The 15,567-nt window shown below is 39.8% G+C and overlaps 1 protein-coding gene across 2 annotated transcripts in view; it reads right to left on the bottom strand.

Moving 5' to 3' along the window:
- The window catches only part of LOC110204450 (cytochrome P450 2C19-like), a 26,188-nt gene extending 11,672 nt beyond the window's left edge, over positions 1 to 14,516 (bottom strand). For both annotated transcript variants that reach the window (XM_078150991.1, XM_078150990.1), the window contains exons 1-3: positions 13,980 to 14,516; positions 11,930 to 12,092; positions 5,833 to 5,982 (exon numbers count right to left, since the gene is read on the bottom strand). In XM_078150991.1, the coding sequence (XP_078007117.1) occupies positions 5,833 to 5,982; positions 11,930 to 12,092; positions 13,980 to 14,159 (493 nt within the window). In that variant the 5' untranslated portion in view covers positions 14,160 to 14,516. The remainder of the gene's footprint in view (positions 1 to 5,832; positions 5,983 to 11,929; positions 12,093 to 13,979) is intronic.
- Between the last annotated feature and the right edge of the window lie 1,051 nt (positions 14,517 to 15,567).

Consider the following 15,567-nt stretch of genomic DNA (forward strand, 5'->3'; position numbering starts at 1 on the left):
GGCAGCAGGGCACAAAGGAAACCATGATGGATTTGGAGGCAGAGGACCTTTTTTTAAATCTCAGTTCTGATTTTTTTTTTAATTTTGGGGGGAGGTAATTAGGGTTAAGTGACTTGGCCAGGGTCACATAGCTAGTTAAGTGTATGCAGCAAGATTTGAACTCAGATGCTGTTAACTTCAGGGCCAGTGCTCTATCCACTGTGCCAACCTAGTTGCCTCCAACAGACCACCAGCTCTGATCTTGACCTTGGGCAAGTCATTTAACCATTCTATGTTTCAGTTTCCTCATCTGTTAAATGAGGGAGTTGGATTCAATTACCTCCAAGATCCATTTGAGTTCTAAATCTATGACTCTGCAAACAAATTAAATTTAAGCAACACAATCCAAAGTGGAACAAGAAGCTGGCAATTATCAAAGCATTTTGGCCCTTGTAGATATGACATATGGGAGAGACACAGAGAGAAGAAAGACACGTGTCGAGGGATGGGGGGATATATATAGACAGACAGACAGACAGAAAGAGACTAGACCTGCAATTTCATTGGCACAGGTAACTTCCAGGTTAAAAAAAAAATCTGTCTGCCAATGCAACTCTGCACTTTCTCTGAAAAACTTAAAGTTTCCAGAGAGTTGCCTAGCCCCAGGGCACTATAGTGTTAAGTGATTTGCCCAGGATCACACAGACATTTTGTGTCAGACAGGGGACTTGAACTCAGTTTTGCCTGGCTCTGAGGGCAGCTCTTTATCTGCTACATCAGGGGGGTCAAACTCTCAGCTCTCAGGCCTCAAGCCACCAACAAAACTGTGTGTGGCTGAAACCACATTAAAATGTAATTGGGAAATATTTAGTAAAATAAATAAAGATACAATAGAACAGAGAGAATGATAATTTCTGCATTTTCTAAGTTAATATGAGGCCAACCAGGATCCATTTCTATTCATGTTTGATATAACTCTACTGTATGATTCTATCTTGCAAGATATCTATACCTATATAGCATATATCAATCATATCTGTGGGTATACTCAAGCAGCTAGGTGGTGCAGTGGGTTGAGTTTAAATCTCGCTTCAGACACTAATTGCCTGTGTAAACCTGGACAAGTCACTTAACCTTGTTTGCCTCAGTGTCCTGATCTGTAAAATGAGCTAGAAATGGAAAGCCACTCCAGTATCTTTGCCAAGAAAACCCAAACTGGAGTCATGAAGCATTGGACTCAACTGAAATGACTAAGCAACAAATGCCCAAGCACTGCACACATGTAAGCTATTGCATTTTCTTCAGAATTAAACTCTGTTATTCTATGAGTTTAGTGAGATGAACAGGATTTATTAGTTTAGCAAATAAGGAAGGAAAATAATTATCAACTTCCATATATATAACAATTAATGAAAAAAGGATCCACGTATATTTTCCCATTTTATCCTCATCAAAATATTGTGATACAGTTAGTGCATTACTATTGTCATTTTACTAATGAGGAAATTGAGGTGGTAAATACTTTGCCCTTGACAATGAGATGTTGATATTGAGGAAAAGTCACCACTGAGGTAAGAAATTGAATATATAAGAAATACTCCATGGACTAAAGATAAGAAAGGTTAAAACATAGGAAAAGCAGGCAGGTACTAGGGGGCATAATTCAAGTTCAGGTCAACTAAGGTCTATGCCCATTGTGGGTGGTGGTGGCAGGGGGGAAGGATATGGAATTCTGAAGATTCTCACACATGAAACGCAACAGACTACTGTACATAATAGTTCTAAAAATCTCTTGCTTTGGTCTACATATTTGCCCTCTCCCACATTCCCTCACCTACCAATGGGGTAGTAATCTGTGGGGAATATTTATGTGCATAGGTTGATGAAGGAAGGATTTTCCTGGCCAGTTATGTTGACACATTGCTAAATTAAATGTTTCTGAATTAATGTGTTTTCTGGTTCGTCTGGTAAGAAAACCATAAGTGATGACCTCAGAGTACACTTGTTGCTGTAAGTGGGTCATTGATCCATTCAGCATTCTCAGTGTATGTTAACTTCTCCCATGTTCATTTACTCCATATGAATTACATTAGCATATTGCTTTTTTCTAGTTTTGCTTCTAATTTGGTGGATTTTTTTCTTTATGCAACTTTTCAATGATTTGTCTTTCTTTTTGTTTTACTCTTTCTTCTTTGTGAAATGGTGGGCAAGTGAGGAGCTTCTAAGTCCACTACCTTGACTGTAAAACCCACCAACCTCCCCCAAGTACTTACCACAGCAGCCCTCCATTCCAATACGCTGCTCAGATTAAAGTTCCCTATTCCCCACTGTCTTTGTAGAGTCCTGAAATGTCCTGCCCAGTTCTCACTGCCTAGCTCTAGGGCCTCCTTCAAGAGCCAGATTAAAACCTAACTCTTCCAGAAGGAAGTCTTATGTTAACCCGCTCCAAATATTATATTTCTTGCTCATTCCAAATTCCTTCATCACTTAAATCCTCAATTTATAATCTATTTTGGCTTTCTTACACATTCCTGATAATTATTCTTGTCCTTACATGGGCTTTCTCCTGTCTGTTGGGTTAGAAATTCCATTAGGGCTAGAACCCTGTCTTCTCATTCTTCTCATACAGCGCTCTGGGCATACTATGATTAAAATATGATCATTTACTGCTCTATGTTTGTGAAAGTGAATGTCAGCCTTTAATACCCAAGCCATTTCACCTCCAAGAACTGAGATTCAGACCTCTCACACTCTACCTGCTCCATTTTCATCAGGAAACAATCAATGAAGTCCCGAGGGTTGCTGGGATCCAATGATCTTTGGTGTTCCTTCACTTCTTCCAAAATAAATTCACGTACTAAGTGAATATTTTTAACTAGTTTGTAATGAGATCCAGGGAGATAACGTACTAAAGATGGAAAAGAATTGTAGACCTAAAAAGAAGAATTTTATATCATACTTTACTGCAAAAAGAAAATAACTTTCTATTCTAGCACTTGGATCATGTTGAGAATACGGCTGAGTAAGTGTGGGACAAGTGCCTTTGGAAAACAGTGACTTTTCTCATCATTTCCTATACAAACCCCCTAAAAATTATCATTCTGTTCCTTGGTTGCCTGAAACTACCTTGGCTTTCACTCTCAATTCTTACTTCCAATATAAAAGTTCTCATTCCTTCTCATTATGAGGTCTTCTAAGAGCTCTGCCTACCACCTTCCACTGAGACAGCTAACTCATCTGCTAACTTGATCCAAACTTGGGTGCACAAGGGAAAAGTCAGCTTGTCTCTAGTAACATGAATTTTAACACTCAGTCCCTATGACCAGTGAGTGAACTACTCCAGTGAGGGGCCCTATAATGTCCCTCAAATCAGACCACATAGGGTGACCTTTTCTGTCTTTAGTCCCTATCAATGAAGAAGGAAATGGGAACCCATTCCAACATGGCACTATTGTACCTCCCAATGGAATGAATGATGAACTCTAGTCTAGCTGCTTGCAGTAGTTTCTTTGAAGTAATTTAAAAAAATATTCTGAGCTCCAAACAGAGAGAACAGTGGTCTCACCTCATCCATGGGGAACTTACGGATCTTGACGTTTTTCATTCAAAAGCTTCATTAAATATAGAAATTTCTGGTCTTTATATTCAAAACATTTCTGGAAAATGATAGAGCAGATTACATTACAAGGAGCACAGCCAAGGATGAACGTGGGGTCACATGGTGATCCTAAAGGAGAAAGAGAGAGAGAGGAAGACTTTAATACTGCTATTGTGATTAAAAGGAAGATTTGCCTGCCTTTAAGTAGGACCTGACTATCCTCCTTTTCCCTCTAGTTTACATTCTAGCTGACATTTATTTGGCACAGCAAGGTTGAAAAAAACCACCCTTTATGAAGCATCTGATTTCATCCACATGAGAATCCTAAGTGCAAATAGGATAATTCCCATGCTATAGATGAGGTTGCTGAGGCTCAAGAAAATCAGCAGATTTGTGTGCCACAACTAGGAAGGATAAAGACATGGAATGCAACCCAACTTCTCTCCTGTCTCCAGGTACACTGTTCTTCCTACCATACAGCATCCCTTCCCATTTCTAAATCCATATTCAGCACCTCACCTTAAGCAACTTTTACTTTCAGACTTTTCATGTCTATTTTTAAATTATATTTCATTTTATTTCAATCACTTTTGCCAGAACTAGGGTTGCAGGCACTGGTCTGGAAGTCTGGCTATTCCAAATGCTCTTAGGTTCAGGATTCTGGGTTTCAAAGTTCATAATGTCAAGGTGGTGATTCTAGTTTTTGACTGACCTCTCGTCTCTTCCTCAGGTTGCCTCACTGCTTTAGCCAGGCTGGCCCATCTGCCTTATGAATAGCAATTGGCTGGCAGCTGGTGGCAATGGCCAGTCCCTTTTCCACAGAGTTGCTTCCTCAGATGAAAGCTGTGAGCGCTGGACCAGGACCAGTGGTCTAGAGCTTGCTGCCACCCCTGTGGCCCTCATACTTAGTGTTCCTATTGGTGGCAGCTGGTCACCAGTTGTTGCTAGTGGTAAAGAGACAGAGGGCCCCTTCTCCCAAGGTAGCTGATGTGGACACTGGTTTTGCTGTTTCCCCGACTCTTGGGTTTGGAGGTCCTGAGCTGCCTCCATCAGGGTCAGAGGGGAGATTGTGGTTGAGGTGGTGTCTATACTAAAGAGGCCCAAGGACAGAGTCTTGGAGATATTCATGCTCAGGGGACTGAAGGTGGATAGAGATCCAGCAAAAGAATATTGAGAAGCAAAAATCAGCACAACGAAGAACCAGTGGAGAATATCATGATAGAGGTGAGGGAGAAGAGAGTATCAAGCAGCCAATCTTCCAGCAGTCACTTAGCTCTTACTAGGCTCTGTGCTAAGCACCAGGGGTACACAGACAATAGTAAGACAGCCCTTGCCCTCAGAGAGCTTACATTATAGTGAGGGAGACAATATCTACACAACAGAGTGGCAAAAGTCCCAGTTTCCACAAAAGTGGGGAAACGCTGTTCTCAGTTTATTCCTATATTATTGCTTTTGAAATTTCCTGGAGTAGCAGAGCACATACAACTAATTCTGAGCAATGACTGACAGCATCCTACTACTGCCCAATTCCTACCACCCAACACACACACACACACACACACACACACACACACACACACAGAGTACACATAGGTTTTGCCTTTTATGGTTTAAAAAGTAGTTATTCCATAGAATTTATGGCATCAGCATCCTCCAGTCTCCTGTGGCCCCTAAGTTTCAGATTTCATAGAAGGATGCCAACCGTTCTGTGAGATAGCTTAGATGGGGGAGTGGGGGTGAAGAGGAGGAGCATGAAGGGAAACAAGCTTCCAAGAAATGCTGCTGAGTCAGCTCATTGACTTCCTAGTTCTCAGCCCTGCTTCCATTCCTTCAGTTAGGCAGAAAACTCTGGATCCCCAAAGGATCCTAAAGCAATGCCTTCTGCCCCTGGAATCGTTGACTAAAGGTAACAAAACTGGTGCTGCTAGGTCTAGTGAGCTCTGTTCCATCTGAAAAGGAATACAAACAAGGCATTCCCTTAAATGTTCCTCACCATGCTGCCTCCTCACAAGAATAGCATAAACTCATTAGCAGAGCTGCACTGCCTCTCATCTCTTCTCTCTGCTGCCTTGACACTTTAGGGCTTCTAGGAATGACCACATGGCTGTGGGCATATCCCCAGGATGGGCCAAAAAGTGCAAACATGGTGGTTTTAGACTACAATAAATTTATTGGACCAACCTCACTCTTCATGAATTATAAGGGATAGGATGGATTTTGGTAAGGTCAGTGGTAACAAAGTAAAAAACACCAACCTTTTGTTTTTTTCAACTCCTCCATAAGATTCTTTGCCACTTCTTGGACTCGCTCTTCGATGCTCCTCTTCCCCATCCCAAAATTCCTCAGGGTCATGAGAGAGAAGCGGCGGATTTGCTTCCATGTCTCTCCATTGCTTGTAACAATACCTAGAAGGGGAGCAGGAAGAAGAGAGACCTTAGACTCTAAAGTTCCTGAAAGTCCATGGGAAAAAGTCCTTGAGACCTTGAGCCACAGGCCTTGTTCCAAGGGATTAGAATGTTATGTGGTGTCATTTTGCTTTCTCCTCTATGTATACAGTTACCTGTCTCATTCTCTCTTCATCACACTCACAAACACATCAGGTGGCCCTACACCTACATCCCACTCCTGGTAATGAAGCGGCCAGAAAGAGGGAGTCCAGGATAAAGACATAATTTGAGAAACTGAATGGTTATAGGGCAAGTTAGTTGACATCTCTCCATCTTTTTACACAAGGAACCTAAAAGATTATGATGTCCTGAAGTCCTAGTCTTCCCACTTCACACAGATACCAAAGAGTGAGTGAGAGTTTCTATGTGTTGTCTTTTGTGGGTTACGAGGTGGTGCAGAGGAAAGAGTACCAGACATGGAGTCAGGAAAATCATCTTCATGAGTCAATCCAGCCTCAGACACTTACTGTTCATATGATACTGGGCAAATCACTTAATCGTGTTTGTTTCCATTCCTTATCTGTAAAATGGCCTGGAGAAGAAAAGAAAACCACTCCACTATCTTTGCCAAGAAAACTGAATGACAGAGAGTTGGACACAACTGAAATGATGGAACACTAAGAGGTACACTTAGTAAGAATAGAAAGTTATAAAAGCTCAGTACAAATCCCAAACCATGTAGCTTTCCTTAGCTTTCTTTTTTTCCCCTAAGTCTGAAACAATCTACATAGGATTGTTGTTTATGGGGAAGTGATTGTTAAGTCAAAACAAAATATGGCAATTATACAACGAATTGTGGTTAATTATGCCTTTATGGTACACACATTGATACACACATACTAAAGCTTAACATGGCATATCCTTCTTTCTCTGAATATATCACACCTTCCTACCTTCAGATATCACCCTCTGACTCCAAACATGGAGGAAGACTTCACCTAACTACACTTATATTGAGAACCATACTTTTGCCTGTAATCTTATTTCCATGGAAGGTTTATCAAGGTCAAATTCATTACCCTCTGCTTCAAGATTCTTCATAAGGGAACATTTGGCCTACAGTCAAGAATCTGAGTTCAAATCCAGCCTTAGATACTGACTAGCTAAACTAATCACTGAACATCTTTTTGCCTCAGTTTCAACATCTGTAAAATGAAGAGTAATAACAGCACCCCCTACAAGAGTGGTTGCAAAGAGCAAATGAAATAATACTTATAAAGCACTTAACACAATGCCTGGCACATAGTAGGTACTCTATTTGTTAGCTTTTGTTGTAGTTGTTGTGGTTGTTAATTCATTCATTTATTTCCCACCTTGATTTACTCATATGTCCCTATTACAAGTGTTCTACATAGCAGAGAATGTGTTTCCTGTCTACTCAGGTTATCAGGAGTCATAATGAAAAAGGTTCTCAAAGACTTTTGCCAGGCAGTAGCTGATAGAATGCCATGAGAGACAGATTTTTGTCCTAATTTGAGCTCTAGTAGGCTAAGCAAGGTGACCTATTCCAGAAGTTGTCAGATTATTATAACTTTTAAAACTATTTCAAAAACTGTAGGCACTTTTCCTTCCTGTGGATTCTGATCCACATTGGCTATACAACACCTTGTTGGTCTTCAGAGGATCAATATTTTGGATGATCATTATCCTTGCACAATGAAGTGATTTGATTTGCCTGTTACCAGTGGCACATAGCAAATCCCTGACCACCAGCTTCTCATTTCACCAATTTGCAAAATTTCCTAACATTGTACATCTATTGGCTGCCACTCATCCTCTGCTGCTATGCCTAACAATACATATATGGCAAGAGAAAAGTCTCAATATCCTATACAGTGTGGGGTCTTGTCTCAGTTATTCACTTTCTTGGCACTCTTTTTTTTTTCCTAATGAGTAAAGAAATTACCTGCAGTAAACCCTATTCCCCATCCAATTTTCTTTTTCCAGATGGAGTAGGAGGAGGTGAGATAGGCCTAGGGCTACTGTCTCATTTCCTTCTTTTTTTTAATATAAATTTTCTAATTTTTAGTTTTCAACACTCACTTCCACAAGTTTTTGAGTTCCAAATTTTCACCACATCTCACCCTTCCCTCCATTCCAAGATGGCATGCATTCTGAATATCCCTTCCCCTAGTCTGTCCTTTCTTCTATCTCTCCCCCCTTCTCTTATCCCCTTCCCCTTCTATTTTCCTGTAGGGCAGGATAGACTTCAATACCCCTTTTCCTGTATTTCTTATTTCCCACTAGCATGTGAAAACATTTTTTTTAAACATGTGTTTTTAAAACTTTAGGTTTCAAATTTTCTCTCTTCCTCCCTCCCCATCCACCCTCATTAAAAAGGAAAATGACTCAATACAGGTTGTACATGTGCAGTTATGCAAAACACTTCCATAGTAGACATGTTGTGAAAAACTAACTCTATTTCCCTTAATCCTATTCTGCCCTCTCATTTATTCTATTCTTTCTTTTGACCCTGTCCCTCCTCAGAAGTATTTCCTTCTGATTACCCACTTTCCCCATTGGCCCTCCTCTCTATCATCCCCCTGCTCTCTTGTCCCATCTCCCCGTATTTTCCTGTAGGGTAAGACAGATCTCCATACCCAATTGAATGTGTATGTTATTCCCTCCTAAAGCCAAATCCTATGAGAATAAGATTTCACTCATTCCCTCTCACCTTCCCCTGCTTCCCCTCCACTGTAAGAGACTTCTCTGTTGTTTTTTTTTTGTGAGATAATTTACCCCATTCTACCTGTCCCGTTCTTCTTCTCTGAGTATCATCCTCTCTCATCCCTTAATTTTATTCTCCAGATATGACCCATTAATATTCAACTCACCCTGTACCCTCTATCTATTTATCTATATATGTATACGTATAATTTTTTTTCCTTCAACTACCCTAATACTGACAAAGGTCTCATGAGTTATAAATATCATCTTTCCATGTAGGATGTAAACAGTTAAATCTTAATAAGTCTCTTTGATTTCTTTCCTGTTTACCTCTTCATGTTCCACTTGAGTCCTGTGTTTCAAAGTCAAATTTTCTATTCAGCTCTGGTCTTTTCATCAGGAATGCTTGAAAGTCCTCTATTTCACTGAATGACCATTTTTTTTCCCCGCGAAGGATTAAATTCAGTTTTGCTGGGTAGGTGATTCTCGGTTGTAATCCTATCTCCTTTGCCCTCTGGAATATTATATTCCATGCCCTGCAATCTTTTAATGTAGAAGCTGCTAAATCTTGTGTTATCCTGATTGTGTTTCCACAGTACTTGAATTGTTTCCTTCTAGCAGCTGGTAATATTTTCTCCTTGACCTGGGAGCTCTGGAATTTGGCTATAATATTCTTAGCAGTTTTCCTTTGGGGATCTCTTTCAGGAGGAGATCTCTGCATTCTTTCAATTTCTATTTTGTCCTCTGGTTCTAATATATCAGGGCAGTTTTAATTGAAAATTTCTTGAAAGATGATGTCTACGCTCTTTTTTTGATCATGGCTTTCAGATAGTCCAATAATTTTTAAATTCTCTCTCCTGGATCTATTTTCCAGGTCAATTGTTTTTCCCATGAGATATTTCACATTGTTGGTCTAATTTTTCATTCTTTTGAATTTGTTTTACAGTGTCTTCATTTCTCATAAAGTCACTAGCTTCCAATTGCCCTATCCTAATTTTTAAGGAAGTATTTTCTTCAATAAGCTTTTGGATTTCCTTTTCCATTTGGCCAATTTTTCTTTTTAGGGCATTTTTCTCCTCATTGGATTTTTGGACCTCTTTTGCCGTTTGGGTTAGGCTATTTTTTAAGGAGTTATTTTCTTCAGCATTTTTTTTGGGTCTCCTTTAGCAAGCTGTTGACTTGTTTTTCATGATTTTCTTGCATCACTCTCATTTCTATTCCCAGTTTTTCTTCTACTTCTCTTGCTTGCTTCTCAAAATCCTTTTTGAGCTCTTCCACGGCCTGGGATAGATTCATATTTTTCTTGGAGGCTTTGGATGTAGGAGCTTTGACTTTGTTGTCTTCTTCTGGTTGTATATTTTGATCTTCTTTGTCCCCAAAGTAAGATACTATAGTCTGACTCTTTTTGCACTGCTTGCTCATGATCCTGGCCAGTTACTTGAGTTTTAAACTCTTTGTTAAGGTGAGAGTCTGCTTCCAGTGTGGAGAATGTACTGTCCCAAGCTTCGGGGGGGTTGTACAGCTGTTTTAGAGATACTTGTAGGGACCTGTAAATTTTCAGTTCTTCTAAAGTGGTATGATAAGGGGTGAGGTGTTTACTCATTTCCTAGGCTGTGACCACAAGTACTCCTTTCTCTCCTTTAACTGTGAGGAGGGGACCCACTCCACAGCCACTACAAGCTCCACCTCAATAGCACTCCTCTTCACCCCAGCACCACCACCCAGAACTCTGACAGAGAGATCCAAACATGGGCAAAACAAGTGATTCCTGCCTCAGCACTGGCAAAGAGATCCCTGCTATCCCTCTCTAATCAGCCACTGGATTCCCCTTCAGTCTGTGGGCTGGAAGATTGGGAAGCAGCTGCTGCCCCCCCCCAGGGCCACGCTCTTGGGGAATGGATCTGAAATGCCACCTTCCTCTCTCAGCACCGACAAAAACAGACTTTTCCCACTGACATTCTAAGTTATCTTTGGCATTCGTGGATTGAGGAGTCTGGAAACTGCCACAGCCACCCGTGATTCAGTCCTCTGAGGCCTGCACCAGGTTCGCTGTGCCTGAGCACCCATGGTGCCCTGAGCTGTTCTCCTAGCCTGGTGCAATATGCCTGTCTGAGCAATCATCCAGCTTGTCTTGGGCTGGAAATTTGTTTCACTCTCTATTTTTGTGGATTCTGCTGCTTCAGAATTGGTTTAGAGCCATTTTTTATGAGTATTTGGAAGGGTTTTAGGGGGAGAACTCAAACAAGTCACTGCTTTCACTCTGCCATCTTCAACAAGGACCTTGGCACTATTTGAAGAGATTAATTAGTGAACACTTAGAAAGGGTGGTCACTAAGAGCCAGCATGGGTTCATCAAAACTAGGTCTTGCTAGCCTAACCTGATTTCTTTTTCTTAACAATATTATTAGACTACTAGATCTAGGCAATGCCTTGAAAGATTAGACTTAGATTTCAGCAAGTCATCTGACAATGTTCCTTCTGAGAAATTCATAGAGAAGATGGAGAAGACACTGGGCAGATTGCCAGAAGACATGTTCCTAGGAATCCCAGGCTACATAAAGTTGTGGTCATTGTCCAGTAAGCAGACACTAATGTAGGTGTAGGCAGCTGAGCACTAGATCTCTGAACAGCAAGGAGAAAATTCCAAACAACTGGAAAATGAACTAGAATAATGGATCCTGGAAGGTAAAAGTCACAGCTGAGGGGGCAATGATTACAGGAAACTGTACAGGCTAGAAAGATGGGAGGAGATCTAGCTTCTCCCTCCATGACTCTTCCACCCCACAATCATTCTCTTTCTTTCTTCCTTTCTTTGATGCCTTCCTTCCATTCTTTCTTTCATTCTGCTTTTCTTCCTTCCTTTCTTTCTCTCCCTCTATTTCTTCTTTTCATTCTCCAACTTCTTTCTTGTCTTTCTCTCTCTCTTCTTTTTTTCTTTCCTTCCTTTCTGCTCTTTCTCTCTCTGTCTCTGTCTCTCTCTGTCTCTATCTTTCTGTCTTTTTATTTTTCGCTTCATCTCTTTCTTCCTACTTTAACTGGAGATAATATACAACATGAAGCAACGCTGCCACAGGAAAAAATGTTGGCTTCCACATCTCTCACTGTATCTTCCCCCATCATGCCACAGCTTTGCGGGATTTGGCTTAAAAGTGGGTCCATTTCCACTAATTCTTGGAAAACCGTTCTTTTTTTCTCTTCTTGTCTTTCTCTTCTTCCTCTATACCCAGCAGAAACTTACCCATTCCATCATCAAGCAAATTGTAAAGTGGCGTAGGTCCTCTATCAGCAAACTTGTCGCCATAGTCAATCAGAGCTTCTTTCACTGCCGCATACCCATATAACACAACAGCACGCTCAGCACCAAATTGCAGAGTGAACACTGGGCCATATTGTTTTCCTAGCTGTGAAAAGAGATGTGGGCAGTAATGAGAGGGTCATCACTGAATCAAGTGATAAACTGCTGGCATTACCATTGTTGACCTTATTGGAGAAGTTCTCAATCCACTACCAGCTCCTTCAAAATATTTCTGACATTTATTACAGGGAGGATGATACAACCCATAAACCCAAACCGAGCCATAGATGGCTTGAAAGGCTAAAAGTTCATCCTGTGCCTTGGACTAGAAGCCAGAAGACTGGTTAATGAAGAACAATTTATGACCTCGGTGCAATAACTGCAACCTTTTAGAGAGGTTCAGCTTATATTTCACAGCTAGGTGCCATAGTGGGTACAGCACTGGACCTGGAATCAAGAAGGCCCTACACAAAATCCAGTTTCACATACCTAATAGCTATGTCACTTCAGCCAAGTCACTTAACCTCTGTCTGCCTCAGTTTCCTGATCTGTGAAATTAGGGTAATAATGACACCTAATTCTAAGGGTTCTTTTGAGAATAATAAAATAATATTTATAAAACACATTTGGCAAACCATAAATCACTATATACATGCTATTATTATTGTTATTGTTGTTGTTGTTCATCTAAAGCTTTGAGAACAGAAGATTTGGAAATGGGTAGAATACTATAAGTGAAATCCTGGAGCAGAAAAAGGTACACATTCCAATAGAAATCCTATAAACCTGTATCATTGTATCATAGGTATACATCCAGAATACACTTTGGAGATCATTTAAATCCTTTGTTGGGGGTGCGAACTCTTTTCATAGTGTGCTGAAGCCTATGTACTCCTCTGAATATTTTTAGATTAAAATACTTAGGATTACAAAGGAAATCACTTATATTAGAATAAAATGAAGATAAAATTTTTCCCATCCTAACTCACAGAACCTCTGAAAAATATCTACAGACCCAATGGGATTTCAGAACTCCTCTTCTAAATCAATCATAATTTCACAGGTGAGGACACTAAGGGCCCAAAAATCAGGATACATCTGGGAAGGATTTGGTAAAAATATATATATACACATTACACATTGGTTTGTCAATCTACCAGGTAAAAATGAGAACATAATTTTGTTTTCACATATTAATCTCAATCTTTTCTCACAACCCTGTGAGGCAGATAGGATATTTTTTTGATAAAGTCCTCCTACAGACATAGGAAACTAAGATCCAGAGAGGTCATCATGACTTTTCCGAGGCACAAAGCTAATGATTATCAGAATCTGGACTTGAAGTTCAAATTCAATGCCTTTTCTACTAGCCCATGTTAACTTTCAAAGGCTTTAAGAGCTATAGATCTTACTTCAGACCTCACTGGTTCTTCTTGAGGCCAATGTTACTTTCAATCAGGCACACTTAACATTATATGCAAGGATTGGGCATCACACAGAGACTGCTTAAGGGCTCCTTTGAAGGAATGTGCAAGGAAAATATTCTCCACTCTGATCCAACAAATACTGGACATCTTCACCTGTTTGCAGGACCTACTTGTTCCTCAGGCAACAGAAATAATCAGGCACATTAAATACCAACTTTCTTCCTATGGTAGGCAATGAGCAATTTTAGTGGGACTGATGGCATTTTCTCCTAGAATTTCAAAGTGCCAATGTGAGCAGTGATAGCAGAGGATGGCAGTTGTTGTAGAATGGATTTCATCAATTCCTACAGGAACTTGATAGCACCAAGCTAGTGCTGAAACATTGGGCTCTGATGGCTACTACAGTGAATCAAAATATAGTCTAGAAAACCTATGAGGTGTCTACCTCCCTACTGTAACATGCTCTACTCATTAGAACAAGCTGCTTGAAGTCAGTCCCCCCAAAACAAACTGACTGCAGTTGGAGTCAGGAACAAAACCAACAGAAGACAAAGATACTTACTTACCTTGCAAAGAGATTGAGGGATATTCTTAAGGTCTACCTGGAGCATATTGCCAATAATGGGAAAAGGAACAGGACCAGGTGGAAGTTTTCCTCTTCCAAAACCCTTTCTCCATGATAAAATGAGAAGCAGACATGACATACAGAGCAGTAAGCCAAGAGCAATGGCCACAGATGGATCCATTGACACGCTTCTTTACTGCTAAGGCAATAGAAGGCTTAGAATCCAAAGATGGAAAGGACTGCAAACACAAGATCAATCAGGTAATAATTCCTTGGCATCCTGATTAAGCTTCTGATGGACTTTGGCCTGCCACTAAGATTAACATAACCCTCCTCTTGTTCTATAGTAGTGTATTTTAAAGTAACAGGAGCCATTAAATTTGTTGTTTGAAGTATGACTGATTCATTTTGCTCCTTATGTGCCACAGTTATTTCCCAATATGGCCCTGCCTCCCCCTACAATCAATACCTTTAAAAAACATTAACAAAAACTACTGATACTGGGACTTTGACAGCGTATGTCACATACCATAGTACATTATCACTCTGCTGCTAAAGTGTTTCTTAATCTATCCTAAGATTGAGGCCACTTTTATAACATTAAAAATCTCATTGATCCATTGTTGTTTGTCTTTCATTCTTGAAGAGGACCATGACTTCGGGGAGCAGATGCCATGAGCTTTCCTTAAAATTATAAATAATATCTGTCTAAAACCATCAGTAAGCATTATCTGTGATGGGTACAAATCAGAAACTTTTTCAGTAAGATCACGGGCAAAGTAAGGATGTTACTGTTATTCAATCTTATACTAGAAATGCTACTTACAGCAATAAGAAAAGGAAAAGAAATTGAAGGAACTACAATAGACAATGTGGAAACAAAACTATCAGTCTTGGCAGGTGATATGATTACATCCTTAGAGAATTCTAGAAAATCAACTAAAACTATATTAAAATAATAACTTCAACAACATTTTGAGATATAAAATCATCAGCATTTATATAAGATTACCAACAAGGTCCAGCAAGAAGAGATAGAAAGAGAAGTGGCACTTCAAATTACTGCTTACAGTAGAAAATACTTGGGAGTCTGCCTGCCAAGACAAATCCAGGAACTATATAAACACTTTTCGCACAAATAAAGTCAGATCTAAATAACTGCAGAAATATTAATTGCTTACAAGTAGGCCAAGCCAATATAGTAAAAATGAAATTTCCACCTAACTTAATTTACTTATTCAGTGCTGTACAACCAAAGTACCCAAAAGGTTTTTATAGAGGTAGAAAATATAGTAACAAAACTCATTTTGTAGAACAAAAGAAGAATATTAAGAGAATCAATGAAAAAAAATGTGGAGGGTAGCCTAGCAGTACTAGATCTCAACTGTATTACAAAGTGATAATCATCAGAATAATCTGGTATTGACTGAAAAATAGAGTAGTGGATCAGTGGAATAGGTGAAGTATATAAAACATAGAAGTAAACGACCATCGTAATCTAGTGTTAAACAAACCCCAAGATCCAAGCTTTTGAGACAAGAACTCATGATTTCACAAAATTGCTGAGAAAACTTGAAAGCAGTTTGGCA

Source organism: Phascolarctos cinereus, unplaced genomic scaffold (genome assembly GCF_003287225.1).
Source record: "Phascolarctos cinereus isolate Bilbo 61053 unplaced genomic scaffold, phaCin_HiC Scaffold_3;HRSCAF=262, whole genome shotgun sequence".
NCBI lineage: Eukaryota > Metazoa > Chordata > Mammalia > Diprotodontia > Phascolarctidae > Phascolarctos > Phascolarctos cinereus.